At 27.6% G+C, this 19,676-nt stretch overlaps 2 protein-coding genes across 8 annotated transcripts in view; one reads left to right on the top strand and one right to left on the bottom strand.

Moving 5' to 3' along the window:
* LOC142323833 (endoplasmic reticulum membrane-associated RNA degradation protein-like) overlaps window positions 1-18,400 on the top strand; it is a 41,205-nt gene extending 22,805 nt beyond the window's left edge. For 5 of the 7 annotated variants that reach the window (XM_075364097.1, XM_075364101.1, XM_075364099.1 and 2 more), the window contains 4 exons: window positions 212-420; window positions 1,399-1,805; window positions 8,078-8,341; window positions 9,277-9,928. In XM_075364097.1, the coding sequence (XP_075220212.1) occupies window positions 212-420; window positions 1,399-1,805; window positions 8,078-8,341; window positions 9,277-9,424 (1,028 nt within the window). In that variant the 3' untranslated portion in view covers window positions 9,425-9,928. Of the gene's footprint in view, window positions 1-211; window positions 421-1,398; window positions 1,806-8,077; window positions 8,342-9,276; window positions 9,929-17,125 lie in introns of those variants that run through there. The other 2 variants (XR_012756171.1, XM_075364103.1) reach the window with 2 other exon arrangements.
* Window positions 12,414-19,505, bottom strand: BCL7-like (chromatin remodeling complex subunit BCL7B-like protein). Its single transcript, XM_075364104.1, has 4 exons — window positions 19,204-19,505; window positions 16,623-16,698; window positions 13,848-13,959; window positions 12,414-12,789 (listed from the first exon to the last, which is right to left on the bottom strand). The coding sequence occupies exons 1-4, from the start codon at window positions 19,293-19,295 to the stop codon at window positions 12,671-12,673; spliced, it is 399 nt and encodes a 132-aa protein (XP_075220219.1). The 5' UTR covers window positions 19,296-19,505; the 3' UTR covers window positions 12,414-12,670.
* Between the last annotated feature and the right edge of the window lie 171 nt (window positions 19,506-19,676).

The following is a 19,676-nucleotide window of genomic DNA, read 5'->3' on the forward strand; positions in this document are numbered from 1 at the left end:
TTTGTTTTAAAAAAAGAAACAGCCAAAAATTATATGTTAATTTTTTATGACTTGTTTTGTCACAATTTTGTTTTACTGTAGTATTCATGTAAAATCTGTTTATGAATTTATTTTTATAGCATACCTTTTAGAAAAAAATTGAGCTTCATTGTTTGCCTGGAATTTGTTTCTGAGGTTAATTTTGACTGCATGTATATTTTGTTTGTTACAGGTTGTAATAACCAAATTATAGAAACATTAGGAAGTAATCTGGTTGAAGTGCTAGAAGATATTTTATTTTACCTTGAAGGACCAAGAATTAGAGATAAAATAAGTCATGGAGAATTTAATGTATATGATAATAATAAATCTGATGTAACATTTGTAATTTCTAATCATGTATTGAGTATAGCACTCTGTGTAATGTTAATTACTTGTCAGGTAAAACTTAAATTTATCTTTAATTGAATGATTTTATGTAGTGTGTTTTTCTTCCAATATTTATAGATAGGAATTGTGATATGTAAAACATATATAGTTGGTATTGCTTATAACAAGCTTGAGAAGAATGAAGACTACTGATCATTACTTATTGAATCTGATGTGTAGTCACATTGACTAATTCACAGGAAATCATAACTTTAGACCATTCTATTAAATGTTAATTAATGATAATATGTTGTTTACTCTTCTAATATGATAAGTATAGTAAATTATATTTTTATTAGTTTCAATTCAATAGAACACATTTAACTTTAATCTAAGGAAGTATTTTAGGCCTATGTTATTTTTAGGATAAATAATTTAATTAATTTAAAATTTTATGTAGGTATTTTGCATTTTATTTCATTTAAACATAAACCAATTAGTAATTATTCATAAAAGAAAAACAGTTAACCTTACTCAGCTAAATTAAAAAAAATATATATATTGGCTGTTTTAATTTAGTGTACAGTACTACTAATGTACTTGTAATAAAATTTTTATTTTTATTTATTTTTTGCTCGCATATAGAGTAAAATCTTCCCAAAAACAATAGTTAAGGCTATTCACAGCTGTTTAATTTATATGTTGGTAGCAAAAGTAAAATATTTTCACGCCTTGTTTCTTCTGCTCACCATTAATTGTTATGATACCAAGAGAGCTGACAGAACTGGCTTTTGGTGTTCCTCAATTCTGTGGAACAGTTTGTTATTGAATAACTATTTTAGGCAGACGATCTATTTACGTGTGAAATAATGCATTATTTAATTATTATTAATAACTCAAAAAAAATCCATAAACCCCTAAATTAATTTATGTTACTATTTTGCAAAGAATGCAATTTATTAGAATATTTTTCGAGTTTTATTTTAATATGTTATTTATACATGTATATATAAACTGAAAATATAATGGAGTTAATCTTTTATGTTACAGAAGTTGAATTTGCATGAAAATACAATAAGTAAATCAATAAAATCTGACAATAATAAGGATGTAATTGATAAGTGTGATGGCTATAATAAACATGTAAAATTATGCAATAAAATTTCAGAATTAAGTTTTTTGAAGCAGTCGATTTTTGCATATAGATCAAAATTTCATCCTTTATCATATCTTTTAAGATCAGTTGATAATGAATTAAATAAATTAGTTTTGTGGAATCAATTACCAAGACCTAATGAATATCAATTTACTTCTGAAATAATTATGGATAGGGTCTGTGACTTGAAATTAATACTTCTTAATAGTATATTTAATTGTGATAAATCAATGGATTCAATTGAGTTTATTATTACTGTACAGAATTTTATTAAAAATATTGATTGTTTAACATTACACAGGTGAGATTCTTTTTTTTTGCTTACTTAGAAAAATAGTAGAAAATATGTATATTTTGTATGAAACAAAATATTTAGTGTAATACAGCAATTTATTATTTTACTTGTAATATTTTATAATTAATGATCAGAAGCTTTTGTATTTATCAAATAGGTATTCAAGACAGGCTAAACAAATCCCAGAATTGCTTCAAACAATGTAGAATAGTTAAGCTATCTTAGACCTGTTGGTTTGGTTATAGCATTTTCAATAAAAATATTGGCTTGTAGGGAAAAAAGCTGTAGACTCAATAGCTACACCTATTATTTATGTTTATAACACTTCTCTTATTTCAGGTAATTTTGTACTGTAGGATTTCAAGATAATTAAAATAACTTTTTTTTTTTAAGAAGGAAGATGAGCTCTTGGTTGATAATTACTTTTTCTAAAATTTTAGAAAAAAAGGATTATGTGTAGTCAATTGATTTCATTTTTGGAAAATTATCTATAAATTAAATTCATTCTGGGTTACATTTAGATAAAATAATATACTGATATGATCTTAGTTAATTTTATAGGTAAAATTTTATCTACTCTTGGTGCAAAGGAATCTTTGTTGTCTTGTCTTTTGGATCTGAGTAGAGCTTTTGATTTTACTTTAAAAAATACTTCTGTGAATTAGATATATAACTTAGGAATGCATAACAATTCCATCCATCTAATCAACAATTAATTGACAGGCCATGAACAGTATATCCAAGTTAATTGCATGGAAGTAATAGAAACTCAATTATTCACTCAATTGTCATGCATGTTTTTCGTGATGATCTATATGACTATATGACTTATCATTGGACCTACCCTGTCTGTGATTTATGTAAATGATATTGTAATATCATTTACAATTCGAGAAAATCGTTGGTTCACAATTTCTGTATTGAGTGATTCGTTTCCTGAAATTTCAAGGTCAGCTCTCTACACAATTGTGAGTGAGAGACTTCAGTACCGCAAACTGTATGCGAGATGACAATGCTCGGCCGCACACTGCAGCTGTAACAAAGAAGCTCCTCCAGCGTTTTCGTTGGGAAGTGTTTGATTACCCACCATACAGCCCGGACTTGGCTCCATCCGATTTTCACCTCTTTGCTCACATGAAACGCTGGCTAGGAGGACAACATTTTGGCCCATACATCGAGCTGCAGACCAGCATAGAAACATGGCTGAAAACACAGGCGGCTCCGTTCTATGATGAGGGTATTTGAAAGTTGGTACCACACTACGACAAATGTCTAAATCAGAGTGGCGACTGTGTAGAGAAATAGCTAACTGTATAAGTACTTGTTACAAATAAAAAATTTTTTGTTTTCACTGTAATTTTAATTTTGTGACCTTGAAAAAAAAATTACCCTCGTGTATATGTGTATCAATTAAAATTATTAATTTATTATTATAATTAATCCGGTGATTATGCATAATTACCAGTTAATTTGATTAATTGCCCTTAACATACATAATTTGTATATTAAATGTTAATTAGACAAGGTTGGTGAGCAAAGCGAGCGTAGGTTATGTTGATATATGTACGATTCATCAGTACACTGAATCAACATAATCTAACTAAACATAATGTACACTCGCTTACCTCAACTAATTAATGTTTTGATTATTTAAATAATAAATTCAGTAATTACTGTGTATAGTCGAGTTATTTTAATATGTAAAATGACTGGTATATTTAATAAGTTGCTATATATTTATTAATTTCTCCAACATTAGAGGTGATTAATCAAATTTACCGTAACATATACAATTATCATTTGTCTGCCTAGTTAGAAGTTGTTGTGTACATTTTGGTAAATATTACTCAATATTTTTATAAGATGGTGTGAATTTTAACCCTCAAAAAATGAAATTTAAGAATCTGTTTATAGAACATGGACAATATCCAGTAACATATTTAAATGTTTGAAGATCAGTATTTAAAGGAGGTAGACAATTATAAATTCCTTGTTGTTATACTTGACAAAAATTTATACTAATTTCCCTCCTAGAAAATTTAATAGCTAAGTTATAATTAAAATAAATATTCTCTCAGGAAAATTTTATCTAGCATTTCAACATAGGATCTTTTGTTAATATACCTTTATTCATTACATTTTGGATATTATAGGTATAGAAGGCAGTTTGTTCTTTGAGTAATGTACATTCATTTCAGTTCTGCTGTCAGCATTTCATGATTGTTGCTGTTTCTGCTGTGTTTATTACCGAGTAATCACTCTTTGTACATAATAAAATTCTAGCAACCAGTCTCCCCTCTTAAATAATAGAAAATAGAAAAAGAATTTCCAGTAAGTTCATTACACATCAGTATTTGAAAAAAATTCCCTTAATGTTTATTGTAAATTTATGAAATATCGATTCATAGCTAGTATTTATGAATATTAACTAATAAATATTAGTTCATAAATGGTACCAATAATAATAATAAACAAAAAACTATTAAAAATTTTTTTAAATTATAATGAATATAAAATCAGTTTTAGAGCTATGATAAAAGCATAAGCATTTAAAATGCTTATCATGAATTGTTAATATGTTGTTAAATTATAATAATTTTACCTGAAATTTTTTTTCTTAAGTAATGTTGCTTTTTTATTTGTGCGTTCTTAATTTGTTTATAGGAATTTGTGAGAAAATAGGAAGAAATAAACAACTTATTTAAGGATACTAGGATAGTGACTGAAGCTTTCCTTTGCATTATAATTAAAAAATAGTATTCTTTCTGAAATATGTACTTGTTAGGACTGTAGATGTACATTCACACTTAACAGCACATTAAAAATATAGATTTATGGAGAAGAAAGTAATGTTGAACTAGTTGAGAATTGTTCAGATTTATTTTTCTATGTGAATATTTAACCCCATATATTAATCTATCTATGTAATATAAATACTGCAACATACTGTTAACTAGAGTAATGAAATTTCGACTATTATTTTACTAAACATAATTCATTGCAAATCTGTTATTTTGATTTCTAATTTTTTTAAAAATAACAACTTACTTCTCTGTAAAGATTCTATCACTGAATTTGTGACCAGATTAGTTTTAATGAATAATAAACAACAAAAGTGATGGTTGTATGGATATGTAACATCTCTGCCTTTCAACTGGTAGGTTTTGGGTTTAAAAACTACTCAGACTTAATATTTTTCATAAGTTACATATTTTATGTCATGTAAAACTTTAATTGGATATCAGCCTTGTTATTATTTGAGGAAATAACAGTGTAATAGTGTCATTTTAGGATGACTTATCTTGTGTTAGGTTGCGTAGAATAATTTATTTATAACATCAGACATTCTTATAATAAAAAACTGTTATTTTAAAGATAATATTTGATAAATCCGTACTTTTATGGGCTAAGTTCAGTCCTGTCAAGTTCAAAATATAATGTTTCTGTTATAGTACATTTTTGTAGTTAAAAAAAAAAATTACTTTCTTTGTGATTATGCAGTTTTTTGTACGTGTCATTTCATTACTGTACTTTGCTTTTATCAAAATTATTAATTTGAATTTACATTATTACTTTAAAAAAATCTTGTAACATTTCTACATGTATTGAATTTTTTATTGGATTCTGTTATAAACATATAAAACTTAATTATACATTCATAACCTAACTAGCATTTTTGCAGGCTCACACCAAAAAAGCTGGTTTTGTTGGGGGTCAGTAGTTATTTTGGGGGTTATAGGAATTAGAGGAGTGGTACCATCATGTAAAAGAATGACCATATTTTTTTAAGTCTGTTCAGTGATCCCTGCAGGGCTTGCTTCACCTGCCCTTCCAATATAGCCAGGGGCTCCATCTCCTAGATTCCCATTGTGTTTGTTATCCTCATCGTTATGAGAATAATACTGATAAATTACAATTAAAGCATACAGACTTTACAAATGCCTAAAAAAGAAACTGAATTACAAGAGAGAATAATAGTAACTATGGTAACAAACCTACAACTTTTGAATAGGAAAACTTCACCCCCAAAGGGGGCTAGGGCCTGAAAACTATGGCTTAAAACCTTCTCTGGGATAACATGAATGTTTTCTGAAAACAGAATTTTTATGCTTTAGTTTAGGGGTAACTAGTTCTGCTACTGTCTAGAGACTTCATTTTCCATCTGGTAGTACATAAAATCCACAGTAATAGTGAGGTACTTATCTGGAAAAGTTCATGCCCCCTCACAAATTCTAAATCTACCTGGTGACTGATAAGCAATTATCCTTCAACCCTATATACAACCCTATAAGCAAAACCCTTCAACCCAGTATTTAAACTTTTAAAACACTACCCTACTGGCAGTAATTTAAATGTAGCAGCTATGTTACAGTATTGAAAGTGAAAAATTATAGCTCCAAAACTATTACACCAATTTAAACCAAATTTTCTGGAATTACAGGAGAAATATAAACCCATCGGAAAAAAATACTAAAATATTTTATTAACTCACCTAAAAGTTGACTTCATCGTCACTACCGCCATCATTGTGTTCAGAATTATCTTTATTTTTGTTGTGATTTTCTGGCACAAAATCTTTATCACTTTCATCACTATCAAATATTCTAATGTTACTGTCATATGTCTCATCTAAGCATTTGATAATTTGTTTCAATGTAAGATTACTTGGCCCGGCCATGATCATTCATTCATTGCCAGACGCAACTGATTTAAAGAAAGGCATTCAACTTCGTTAAACAAAAAAGTATTTCATCAGCGATATGCTGTCCTATGCAGTTATAAAAACATGAAGGGGGAAGAATGAAGCCTCATGAGAACATGTACCAAGTTGTACAAACAAACATCAACAGATGATGGCAAAGTTATGAAGTTTTAAAACAAGCACTGCGTGCTGCAAGACTGTCACATCCATCCACCGATACATACAACTTATGTATCGAACAGTCTCATGCTCCCGGCTTGAAGGGTTAAAAGGCTAACATCAAAGAATATGTTTTGAGCAAGTTATGTGATAATAGAAAGTCTCCAGGATATCTGTCTAAAATTGATTTTGCTAAGACTAAAAGTAGCTGCATCCTTGTTTGAGAAGTGATAATGTGCATGTAGTTTCCTAGGTTTGCTGGTCAGGATGCATTTTAAGTTGACTTGATCGATAACTGGCTAGGGAACGTAACAGAGGGACTAGTAATATTTAAATTTAACACTTAATTCTACATTCATGCTGTTTCACTAAATGCCCAATTTCCCATGCTAATATACAGCCTAGGCTTTTATATTTTGTCATTCTTAATGAATGCTGGTATGTACGCACATAGTGTCTGTTGGAATTCAGTGTATGATATTTTCTCTATAGTGTTTCCTGTACACTATTTGAATTTGCTGAAAGTTTTTGTGTGCAGTATAGTTATATGAAGTTTCACTTCTGTTTTTGGTGTCGGTTACGTTTTTTTTTAGATGCATGTTACTTCCTTAATATAAATCAAGTCAGAATTTTATTTTGTATTTTTGATGATTAATGTTTTACTTTGGTAGATTTTCAGTATTTTATGACTTACTGACTGAAAACTAAAATCAGAATTTTATTATCAAAATTATAATTAAAATCAGAATTTTTTTATTTTCTAAAAAGAAAAAGGAATTTTTCTAATATAAAAGAAAAAAATGACGATTTTATGAAAAACTTAATAATATTAGCCGAAAATAAAAGAAATTTATTTACTTGTGTTAACAGGTCAACTAACTCCATACATGTAAGAAATTTCATATTATTTAAGAGAATATTGGAAAAAAAAAAGTTGGGTTCTCACCCCTACAAGCATCTTAAACAATGTGGAATTTAGAGTACAAGTATGGAATGGTCAACTTTTCTCATGAAAAGGGAAATTTTTAATTTTTGTATAATTATTGTTTTTATTATTGGTTTATTTTTAAGTTTACATCATTTAATTATTGATAAATATGAATTTTTTTTTAAAGGTGTATGTTAATATTGCATTACTTATTAATAATTTATGGTTAAGTTATATATAATTGGTTAATTATTCTTATGTTAACAAAAGAAAAAGCAAAGTATGATAAAAGATTTTCACAAAATTATTTAAAAAATCACAACAGCTGTTTTGGTACACAACACAGTATTTTTCTTAGGTGAAATGAACCAAAGTTTGTTTCTTGTTCATTTCCTTCATAAAAATCTAATAACACAATTTGTTTATTTTCTTTTGTTGATAGATTTTTATCAAGTAAAGAATTTTATTAGCTATTAATTTTATTTACAGACCTCGTAATGAAGGAATATTAATAACATTAATGAGAAATATTTTGAGCAAAATTAATAATTTAAATTGTGTAATTGAAAATGTAAGCAACATTAAGTATATGCAATGGAGAGATCACAAAATGAGATCAAGAAGTAGGGAGATATATCAGACTATGTTACAATTTATTGATAGTTTAAAAACTACAATTATTTGTATTATATGTATCATTTTGTTTGACGTGAAATATATTAATCAGTGTTTTAATTGGAAAGATACTAACAAGTGAGTGAATTGAACAAACGTTTTATATATTTGTAAATTTTATTCATAATATAAGCCTGATATCAATAAAATCAATTAATATTGGATATGATTTAGTAAATGGATGAGACTGTTAATTTACATCATATATACTACAGATGTCCTCTAAGAAGCGCATTTGGCCAATAATGTCAAAGCTCAGACAAATGGTCATAAGAAACAAAAAAAACAAATTAAAGTTGACTTTGATTAATTATCTTAGGAATAGGTCAAGCTCTATGAATTTTCTAACTGTTTAGCCTTTTAAATCCTTAGAAACAGACAAAAGTAATTGTGTATACCTGATAAATAATTTTTCTTTGTTTATTCTAAGAATAAATTCATAAATATTGGTAAATAACTAATAAACTAGTCTTCTCATGGAAGAACCATAATTTTCAAGTGATTCCCAAGCATATCATGTTCAGTTAGGAAACTGATCACTTTTCTGAGAAAAAAGGTGTTTTCCATCATTAAAGTCTTTCAAGGCTTTGCTTTTGTAGCGAAGAAGAGGTAAGATTAAGATTATTTTGTTGTTTCTTCATTGACAAAGCAGTGAAGTTCATCTAAGGGCTGGATTATTGATCATTTAATAATTTCCTCAGAGATCAAAGAAAATTGTTTGACGGCAATTAAACTAGTTTTATGCTAATTCTGGGTTGCCCAGGTATAGTAAGAAGTGATTTAATCATATCACCCATTTGGCAAGATCAGGTCATTTTACCCCCCCTGGTAAAGAACTAATTAAAGGCAGGGACCATTCAGTACCTTTGTACTTATAACTTTTAATATTAATATTCTCTAAGTATTGTTCTCTTTGTAATTAAGTTTTAATATTTTGAGATATAAAATTCTAAAAACATATTTGTTTCAAAACCAGTAGATTAAAACTAGTTTGTCATTAATTTATTTTTCAGATTTCTAAAATATACATTAAAATGTATAGAAAATGTTTTAACATACAGCAGTATTGAAAGGAATCAGTGGCAAGAAATAATAAAATTAATAATGGAATTTATTGATTACACGTTAACCTACATTAATAAAAAATTGCAAAGTATGTAATATTGTCGATATTATTATAAATAAACAGTGCTGAAAGTCATTCGAGGAAGGCACTAATACTATTTAAAAACCTATTTCAAATGTTTTACAGTAAGTAACTACTGTAGCTTAATTACATTAATTTAACCTTCTAATAGCAGACTGTCAGCAGTATTGTCAAAAGTAAAGTATTCATAAAAGAAAACCATTCAAACATGTATCATAGTAACATTTTGAACTGAACTTAACCCTATTTAAAGGTGTACAGTTGTCAATTTTATAAAATATAGAATGCTATGTATATCATAATTAAAACATTGATGGGTTGTATATATAGCATTCTGAGTCAAACTACTTAATTACACTAAATGACAATTACAGAAATATAGATGACAAGAAAAAAGTGTTACAAAGTCACAACATGCTGAAAATTAGTTGTGTAATTCACACTTTAATTGATATAAGTTACAAAGCTAGCTAAGTTAGATTATACATTAAAATTAAATAAAATTTTTATTAATTTGATACAGTGATTGTTTTATTTTTCATTTAGCTCTTCTTTAATATCTCACAAAATCCAACTTGTACTATGTTTGGTTGCGATAAATTATTTTTGTAATAAAACAAAAAACAGGAATTAATCCAAACAAATCTAGTGCTATTAGCAACATTATTGATGTTTTACATTACGAGTTTAATTTCACATATTATACTGTACCATGTATGAAGTTGTATATTATTCCCATCTGTTATGCCTTGCCAAGCATAAATTTTATATGCTATTTCATATTCTCTATCGTCACCAATTATTAGGTAAAACTATCTGTGTTACATACAATATTGTAGAAGAAAAATTATTGAGCATTTCAGTACATTTTTGAACCTTTTTTTTATGGCAATTGGCTGCTAGTACTGAACAAAGTAAAGTATGTTGTTGGTCATGAGCTGTGCCATTAGGTATGTTGATCACATTTATCAGGTACTTTTATTCTTTGATATTTGTTTGTGAACGTAAATAAGTAAGATCTATTCAATTTTTTTCACATGTCAAGTACTTGTGAAAATAAAAGTTTTCATCAGTGACTTAGATTAACTTTAAATTATTAAGTTTCTGTATGATGATTTAGCTGATTCTTTTTCTTATAAATTTAAATACACAAATTGAGCCCAAAATGGGAATGGTTTTAACCCAAACATTCAAGATTGTGAAAATCTATGCTATGTACAAAAAACCCTTGCTATCAAGCAACATTTTTCCATCCAAAATTTTCTGAAAATAAAACAGCAAATAATCTAACATACTTGTCAAAATATATCCTATCATTTTCTATTTAAATAAAACAATTTTTATTTGTTAACATTCTTTCACAGAATATTTGAATATGTCACTTACTCTAGAAAAGAATCCTTTCATTCTGGCACATATACTTTTGGAAGTAGCATCATTTTTGGTCTGATAAATTGCGATTATGTGAATCTTCAGTAGGTTATACTAGGGATTTTATTTGCTGGAAAAAACTTTATGTATGACGATCCATTTATTAATTTAAAATCAAAAAAATTTGAATTAAATAGTTCTCACCATTCTGAATCAAAGTTATGCATAGATAAGTTGTACAGTATCCAAAATTAAATAAATTTTTGTCTAATTAGCATTGATTATTGGAACTATTTACCTCCCACATGAGAGTGCATGAAGCCTCTATATTCAGGCAGTTGTATATGTTGTGTCACTGTTTCTCAGGCTTGTTAAATAAATGGGTTAGATAAATTTATTTTATATCATTTTCTAAATTTTAAATAAATGATATTCGTCTTTATATTTCTTCAGTCAGATTTCTTGAATTCTTCATGTTAATTCTTCTCAAAATAAATTCTGTATAAATTTTATTTGATAGAGATGAAGTGCTAATATTAAATCTTAATACTGAGATTATCAATCTTCCATCAAAATTATTGTTCAGGCATAGTGTCACTTTAAGCATTTTCTTTCTTTGAAGATGGCAAGAAAATCCAGTTACTTTTGGTAGCGATTGATGCAGCCTAATGATACAAGATTAAGGTGTCTGAGCTAATTGAATTAATTCAATTACTTTAAGAAGCCAAATTTAGCTTCAACAGATTATCTTGAAGTACTGAGATTTAATGGCCCCTGAATTAGGATCGAAAGTCAAAAGTGTACACCATGAGGCCAACAACTCTCTCTAATATTAAACAAAATATTTGAGCTTAAATAGCTGCTCTAGCGTAAGAAACTATTCTTCATAGTCTTGGACAGAACTCAAATCTGCCATGTAAACCACTGCTCTAGCAGTAGTTACATGATATATTTGAGCTCTCTCTATATAATTAACTGTGTTTGAACATAGATAAAAAAATTCTTATTGAAATAAACTTTTATTAGCTGTTTACAGTTTTCTTTTTATTTCCATTTTTTAAAAAATTATAGCAAAAACAATTTATATTTAATTATTTATTTACCTTCTTTGTCATGAGAAATATGTCTTTTTTTCACCATTAACTATCAAAAACCAATATGATAACGATAAATACAAACACCACTATTTACAGCTATAATAAAATTCTCTATAATAAAAACACTGCTCCATAGTAAAACATTTTATATACTTACAAAGCTTATTCGACATTAATCAAATCTATTCTTACAGAATAGATCTTGTGACATTTAAAAAAACATTCTTGCATCAGGACAGTAATTTTTATTGGCTGATAACACACACTTATCAGACAACTTTTATGAAAATATGCACGCCAATAACATTCATATACAGTATTATTTCATTCAAATTCAAATATTTATTATTACAAACAAATGTATGCTTAATCTCTTTGTGAAAGAAGAATCTCTTTGAGTAAGGAATAATTTTAATTAAAAAAAAAAAAAAAAATAGCTATATTCTAATTAGACTAATATATTTCAGATGACTAGGATTGTGGAATTTATAATAAGCTGACATTCAAAATTATTCATTAAAAAAAAAAAAAAACATGCATCTGAATACATTTTAATTTAAAATAATGAAATGTACAATAGAATAATAAAAAAATATACAAATAAACCAAATATCTTTAAAAATATGATCTGTACAAAAAAAGTTATCACGGTTTTAAAAATATAACAAAAATAGTCTTAACCAAATTTCAAATTTTTCTAACACATATTTAATAAATACATAAAATTTTTATGGAATACTTAAAATGTCTATTATTCTAAGAAAAAACTTAAATAAAATATAAGTAATAATTTTAGTCAGTCTTTAGCCGTTTTGAAACAGGTTCACTACCCTGAGAGTTGGAGTCTTCTGAAAATCCAAGTTGAGCAGAAAAATCAGTAGGGCCTTGCGAATCGCTAACCATTGAAAAACCTGGAAAAAATTTTATCACAAAAATTTAAAAAGTATCAATGAATAGAAATTTTTATCTTTTTCAGGTAACCTAAGGAGGTAACAAGAATTAACTGTCAACTACAAGAGATTCAGTACTTAAAAGCGATATATTTTTTGGCTGAATGAAACTTAAAAAAAAAAGCATTGGCATTCATACTTTTTCACTGACCTTTAGAATTACTCCCCTTCCAGTATTCAAGCTTTCATGAATTTTTTCAGACAAAAAACCAATAACACAAGTAATTTTAAAAATTTTTCCTGCAAACAGATTGAATTACTTTCTATTACAAGATCATTAAATATTAAATAAATACTACATCAAAAGAGATATACAGATTCAAATTATAAGTAAAACTTATTAAAAATTGATAATTCTCTCTCTTAGATCACCAAATAGCTAGACATGAAAGATACTTCTGAAAATGAAAAAGTGTCTTAAAGCCAATCCCAAGCCAGAATTGCCAGGGAGAGTAAGGAGTGAAGTGATTTTTTGTGGTTCGATTCTTCAATGAACCAACCAAATACGTTGGAAAAGTACTCAATATTTTCACTCTGTTGATCACATGGGTGAGGACTGCCTCAAAAAACAAAACTATGATAATGCTTATCAAACAATTTCATATTCTTTTTAGTCAAGTATATATTTACAAAAAAATTATCCCTAAAATAAAACTTCAATTTGTTTAAATAGTACATTGATAATGCCAGAGCTATTTTATGTCTCAGAAAAAATACAGTTGGCTAAAAGGGTAATGAGAACCTACAAAAATTATAAAAAAGTTTGAAAATTTAAAGTTAAGAAAATGCAATATGTTTCTTCAGGGTGCATGAAAATAAGAATAAGATTATTTTTGTACTACCTGTGTAACGAACAATATTAATATAAATACTTATATAATTAATACTTCCAGAAAGATGTTACTTGAGAAATAATCCAATAAATTTTTTAATGTGAGGAATTGTCAATTCTTAAAAAAAAAAACTAAGCATATTTCTTCATGCTTTCAATGAAAATAAAATGGAAAAAAGTTACTCACATGTATTAGAGTCTTCTGCTAGTCCAAAATTTGAATTGGAAGAATCCAATGCAGATCGTTTTGCTAATGTATTTTCTTTATTAGAATGATGAAGTTCTTTTGATTTTTTCTTCTATAAAATAAAAAAAGAAAGAAAAATAAATATTTTTTTTATTGTAAAAGTTACTGAAATTATCTTCTACAGGTACATTTGATGAATATACTAAACCATAATTACATAGACTAAATTAAATTATATTAAAAACTAGTTGGAGGGAAATACCTTCTAGATTAAGTACTTTCTAGCAATTGCTTTTACCCTAATTTTCCCACACTGCTTCTTTTTTGTTTAATAATAAATTATATAATTGCATTAATTTTTTACACCTGTATTTAGGAGCGACAGTATTCATTTTTTTCAAAAATCATATAAAATACAGGAACTCATTTTTTAATTAATGCTATAATACAATGTAATACCTCTACATAACTTCAGTTACAATGAACAAAAATATAATGATGAAATATTGATTGACATAAAATAAAAAGCAACACTGAATAAGTATTACTAAATCAAGTCACTTTTAAAGCAACAAGGTTGTTAATCTGATTTGGATTTGGGAGATAATGATTATTGTATATGAGGTGTGATCAAAAGTATCAGATCTTGGCTCATAAAAACAAAATGACTTGTACCCTTCAAAGTAAGCTCTTTTTGATTTAAAAGTTTATCCCAGCAATGTTTCCATTGTTTTTCAAAATCAGTCATTTTTAGTGACCACCATAATCCTCTTGTCTGACTTCTTCTGTCTACAAATCTCTTTACTTTATATAAGTGTTATATTATTAAGCATTAAGAAGTAGGGATACAATCAGAGTTAGGGGAAGAAACATTGTAATTGCTTACTAATAAAATGATAATATTATAGATTATTATATAGTAATAAGAGATTATTGCACAGTAACAGAAAAAAATGGTCACACATTTGCTGTGAGAATTTAGTGAACAGGGAGCTGGATACGTTATAATCAGAATAATCTACAGGTATTTCAGAAAGAACTGAAAAACTTACTACAATTTAAATTTAAAAAAAAATTATTTCTTTTAGGCACAGACATACGCACCAACCAGGAGCTCAACAAACTATGAAAACAAAGATTTTCATAAGCTTCCGGGGAAAGTGATGATTGTACAGAATACAATCGCAATCATCAACGGAATGTTAGGGAGATTTTAATTACCAGGTTAGAAGAAGGAGTCAAGGCAAGAATGGGTTATGAGCCCTTTTAGTTACACAAACTATACAACAATAGATATGAATGTAGACTTTAAGTTGAGGATACTGCAAAATCAGAAATGGCCATGGACTGATCGTTTGTTTGCAAAGAATGGATCCGAAGATGGGCAAAAACGAGCACCAAAACTTAAATGGCTTAAACTTAAATGTTTAAGAGCTTTTGGATAGCACCACTCAGGAAGGAAGTGAAGTATGATATGAAATTGGAGAGGCCTATGCTTGAGAGTACTGTGCTTTTGTTTTGTATTTAAGATTTTATTAGGAGAAATTACTTGTTTTGTTATTCTTTTTGAAAATAATATTATTTTTAATCATAGTACAACTGATGACTAAAGCAGTCATGAGGACTACTAGTATTTCTTTTAATTAAATCTGAAATTTAATAATATAAAAAATTTTAACATTTTTACAGCATTAATAAAATTGTTATACACACCATGGGTGAAGTTTTCCCATGCAAGCAGACTTAAAATCTGTTATAGAAGGTAAATTTTAATTTTGTAGCTGGTAATTTTAAGAAACAATCAAATGATATAATATCTGAATTGAGAGTAATGGCTTCGCAATATCAATGTTAAAATAATAAGAATATACTCCTACAGTCAATGAAGAGATATGTATGAGATTTCATAATTATACACTACTGACCTGTAAATATTTGAGCTGAATATAAAACTTGAATATAAACATTGCAGTTGCTTCACAATGAATTGGGATAGCCTAAAACTAGTTATAATTTGTTAAAGAAACAACTCATGGAGACATCAGTAAAGTGTTTTCAACATAAAGCCTTCTGTTAGGCTGGAAATACCTGTAACAAGTATAGTAAAGGTTTTGCAAGATTTGAAATTTAAGTGTTATCAACTAATATTACTTCATGAGTTTGACAGAAAGATGGAATTTTGTTAAGAATTTAATAATCGTGAAGCCGTTCTCAGTTATATTGTTTTTTTCTGGATGATGTATATTTTTAATAGGCATATACACTACAAGAAGTAGAAAGAAAAAAGTTATAAATAATAAAAAAAACAAAAATTAATTGTTACATGTGCGTGTAATTTCAATAAATCATAATACTTTAATGGAAGTATCTAATTTCTCAAGGTAATATTTTTAAATTTTACATAATGTTTTAAGCCTTTCTGTTAAAATAGCTAACAAATTGTAGGTGAAAAAAAAATATAGGGGGCTAATAAACTGGTTTTTTTAACTTAACTGTACATTAACCAAGAAAATTATTTATTAATAATTAACTTAGATATAGAGTTAACAACTGTAAATTATATATATATATATATATAAGAAACGTGCTTTGAAGATCATTTCCCTTCCTAATACCCAAATAGTATAGAAATAACTAATAGTAGTTTTAAAATCAAGTATATACTTGCTAACTTTGAAATTTAATCACAAAAGTTAGCTTTTATAAATTTTAGTGGTATCATCCCCACTTTCATAAAAAAAAGTACGCTATTCCATTTAGTAGAAAACATAATACCTGTTCATTACTAATTATAGGAACCCACTTGTAAATCTTCATTGTAGTCTCACCTATGGTAACCCATTTCTTTTCCCTGTGGAATACAAAAATAAAACTGATTATTAATTCTTCATCAATAAAATTACTCCTTAAAAGCAATAAGCTGAGATATGTTATATCTTAAATCTGAAGACATGTTGTCAGGGCCCTTAAGTGTAATTATTTTTACATCATGACACCCAGGTGAATGAGACTGCAACCGTATGCAATATTTGATGAAGGCTAATTATTCCCAAAAAAGGAAAAAATGTACAGCTACTACGAACTGAAATATTTTGTTTAAAATTGTATTAACAAAAAATAACTATAACAGAATTTTATAAAATTCAGTCATGTGAAAGAAACAAATGTTCTGCAGACTACAAGTTAATACTATTCTGTAACTATATAGTAAGACGACCAATCATCTCCTTTAGGGAGGGCAGTTTTTCTTTTGTAAATTATATCCTCCTTTTTGATAGTTTCAGATGCTGAGCCAGTCCATTGCATGTGATGTGATTCATTTGATAACACACCATGAGTGAAGTTTTCCCATGCATGCATTAAATTCTGTTATAGAAGGTAAATTTTAATTTTGTGGCTGGTAATAATCAAATTATAGAGAGCAATGGCTTCGTACACAAAAAAAAAGAATGAAATTTTATGTTTCAGTATCAATGTTAGAATAATAAGAATATACTCCTACAGTCAATGAAGAGATTTCATAATTATACACTGCTGACCTATAAATATTTGAACTGAATATAAAACTTTTAATATAAACATTGCAGTTGCTCCACAATCAATTGGGATAGCCTAAAACTAGTTATACTTTAGAAAAGAAACAACTTATGGAGACATCAGTGAAGTGTTTTCAACATAAAGCCTTCTGTTAGCCTTAACGTAGTTTATATTGTATGTAGTATATATTGTTAGAAAATGATACACTGACAAGAAATATTCATTTAATTGAAACATACTTGTTTAAAGAATTAATAAGCATGTAAGCATAATTACAATATAAAGTACTTATCAGTTATATGAGACCCCTACTGAAATCCAATTGTTTTGTGTGTTTTACTTGTTCTAATAAATTTGCATCATTTATCTATTTATTATTTATGATATGAATTTAGAAGTACAAGATAATAATTATACATAACCTTTGTAAACAACTTGACACAACAAAACTTATATGTATAACTTATTGTATATAATCTTTAACATTTAATTAGACAAGGTTAGCGAGCACAGGTTGTTTGATTACATTATGTTGATTTCATGTAATGGCAAATCGCATACACAGTATATCAACATAACCTATGCTTGCTAACCTTGTCTAATTAACGTTAAATATATAAATTATATATATATATATATATTTTACCTACTTGGGTAGTCATTAAATAATACGGATTTCATTTAATAATGCCTCAAAAATATCAGCGCCAGTTACATTAGTATGTTGCCTCCATAAAAATTCCGCTAGATAAGTCTCCAAATGGTGTCTTGCCGTACCCCTATGTTTTTTATTTTGCCACTCTGCTGAGCCCCATACCACTCGGTATTTTGTGTAATAAGCTATTTATTACATTTTTGTGTAATAAACTACTAGATAAATGATGCAAATTTACTAGAACAAGTAAAATGCAAAAAAAACAATTGGATTTCGGTAGGGGTCCTCTATAAGTACCCAATATAAAATGCTACAAATGTTTTTATTATGCATTTATCATATTATGGTGTATTCTGTATTACTGCTGCAATGAATAAAATGTTTGTTTTATTTACAATATTTTTTTTTTTTAATTATTTGTGTCCTTTGCATTGTAAAAACGTCTGTCACTATATATATAGTAATATACAACTTAAATGAGACAGAAATTTAATTACTACAGAATAAGTTATATATATAAGCCTATAATGGTTAATGCACAAACAACCTAAACTGAAAAATAACAAAGTAGGCTATATGATCTTTTATTCAACTCAAGATAATCATAACCCACCCCCCACAGGTTTTAATCAAAGATGCAAAATTCATTTATAAAACTCTTGAGCAATAAACTTAACATACAATTCTTCTGAAACAATAAATTATTTTAAAAACGATTTAACTAAGTAAATCAGTTAAATGTACATTTGGTTGTTAGAAACTAATTAACGACCGATTTGCATAATAAAAGGTCTCACATTCCAAAGTTATTAATGCAGTACAAATACTTTTGTACAACTGGAGCATAAAACAACAGAATTTACATGAAGTCATGGATATTTTTACAAAGACATGCGTGAAGACTATGGAATTTTTTTTAACCGCCTGCAAGAATATCTTGAAAAATATACATCGGAACCCACAATCATAATACGTAAAATTTGACTACTCGTGAATAATTATGAGAAATACGGCAGAGGCCGTTGTATAAAATGCAATTTCAATTACCGGTGCATCGTTACGTGCTGAAGGATTACTAATTCGCCATTGGGACATTTAACTTTGCTATCACCATATTAATTTCTACAGAACGTACACATAGAGATAGTCTGTATACATACTTACCAATGCCTCACTTTATCGACAACTTGCATAACCCGTTTAATATCATCTTTAGCTCTGCTTCTTGTCTCGGCTCTCACTGATCTCGACATCATTATAATCAAAACGAATACCACTTTACAAAAACTTTTACTGTCCCAGTAAATAAAATGTTTACACTTATAAAATAGCACTCCCTAAATTTTCAGTATAACTGGGCATCTTAAATGTTTAAGATAGTTCCGCGTAGATTTACAGGAAAACTAGAAGATATTCTAACCCCAACGCAAAGATGTCAACAAAAACGTTTCAATATGGCGATGTAATATGATTTTATTATCTAACGGTAGCTGTGTAGTTTTATTTATTCATTTATAAAGATCATATTTTCAGCGTTATTGCATGACTTATTTTAAAATTACTGTTAATTGTACTGTTTATCTTTTAATTATAATTGCAGATTAGTTTGTTTTTGAACAACAATAATACGAATAATA

The sequence above is a fragment of the Lycorma delicatula genome, chromosome 4 (genome assembly GCF_047948215.1).
Source record: "Lycorma delicatula isolate Av1 chromosome 4, ASM4794821v1, whole genome shotgun sequence".
NCBI lineage: Eukaryota > Metazoa > Arthropoda > Insecta > Hemiptera > Fulgoridae > Lycorma > Lycorma delicatula.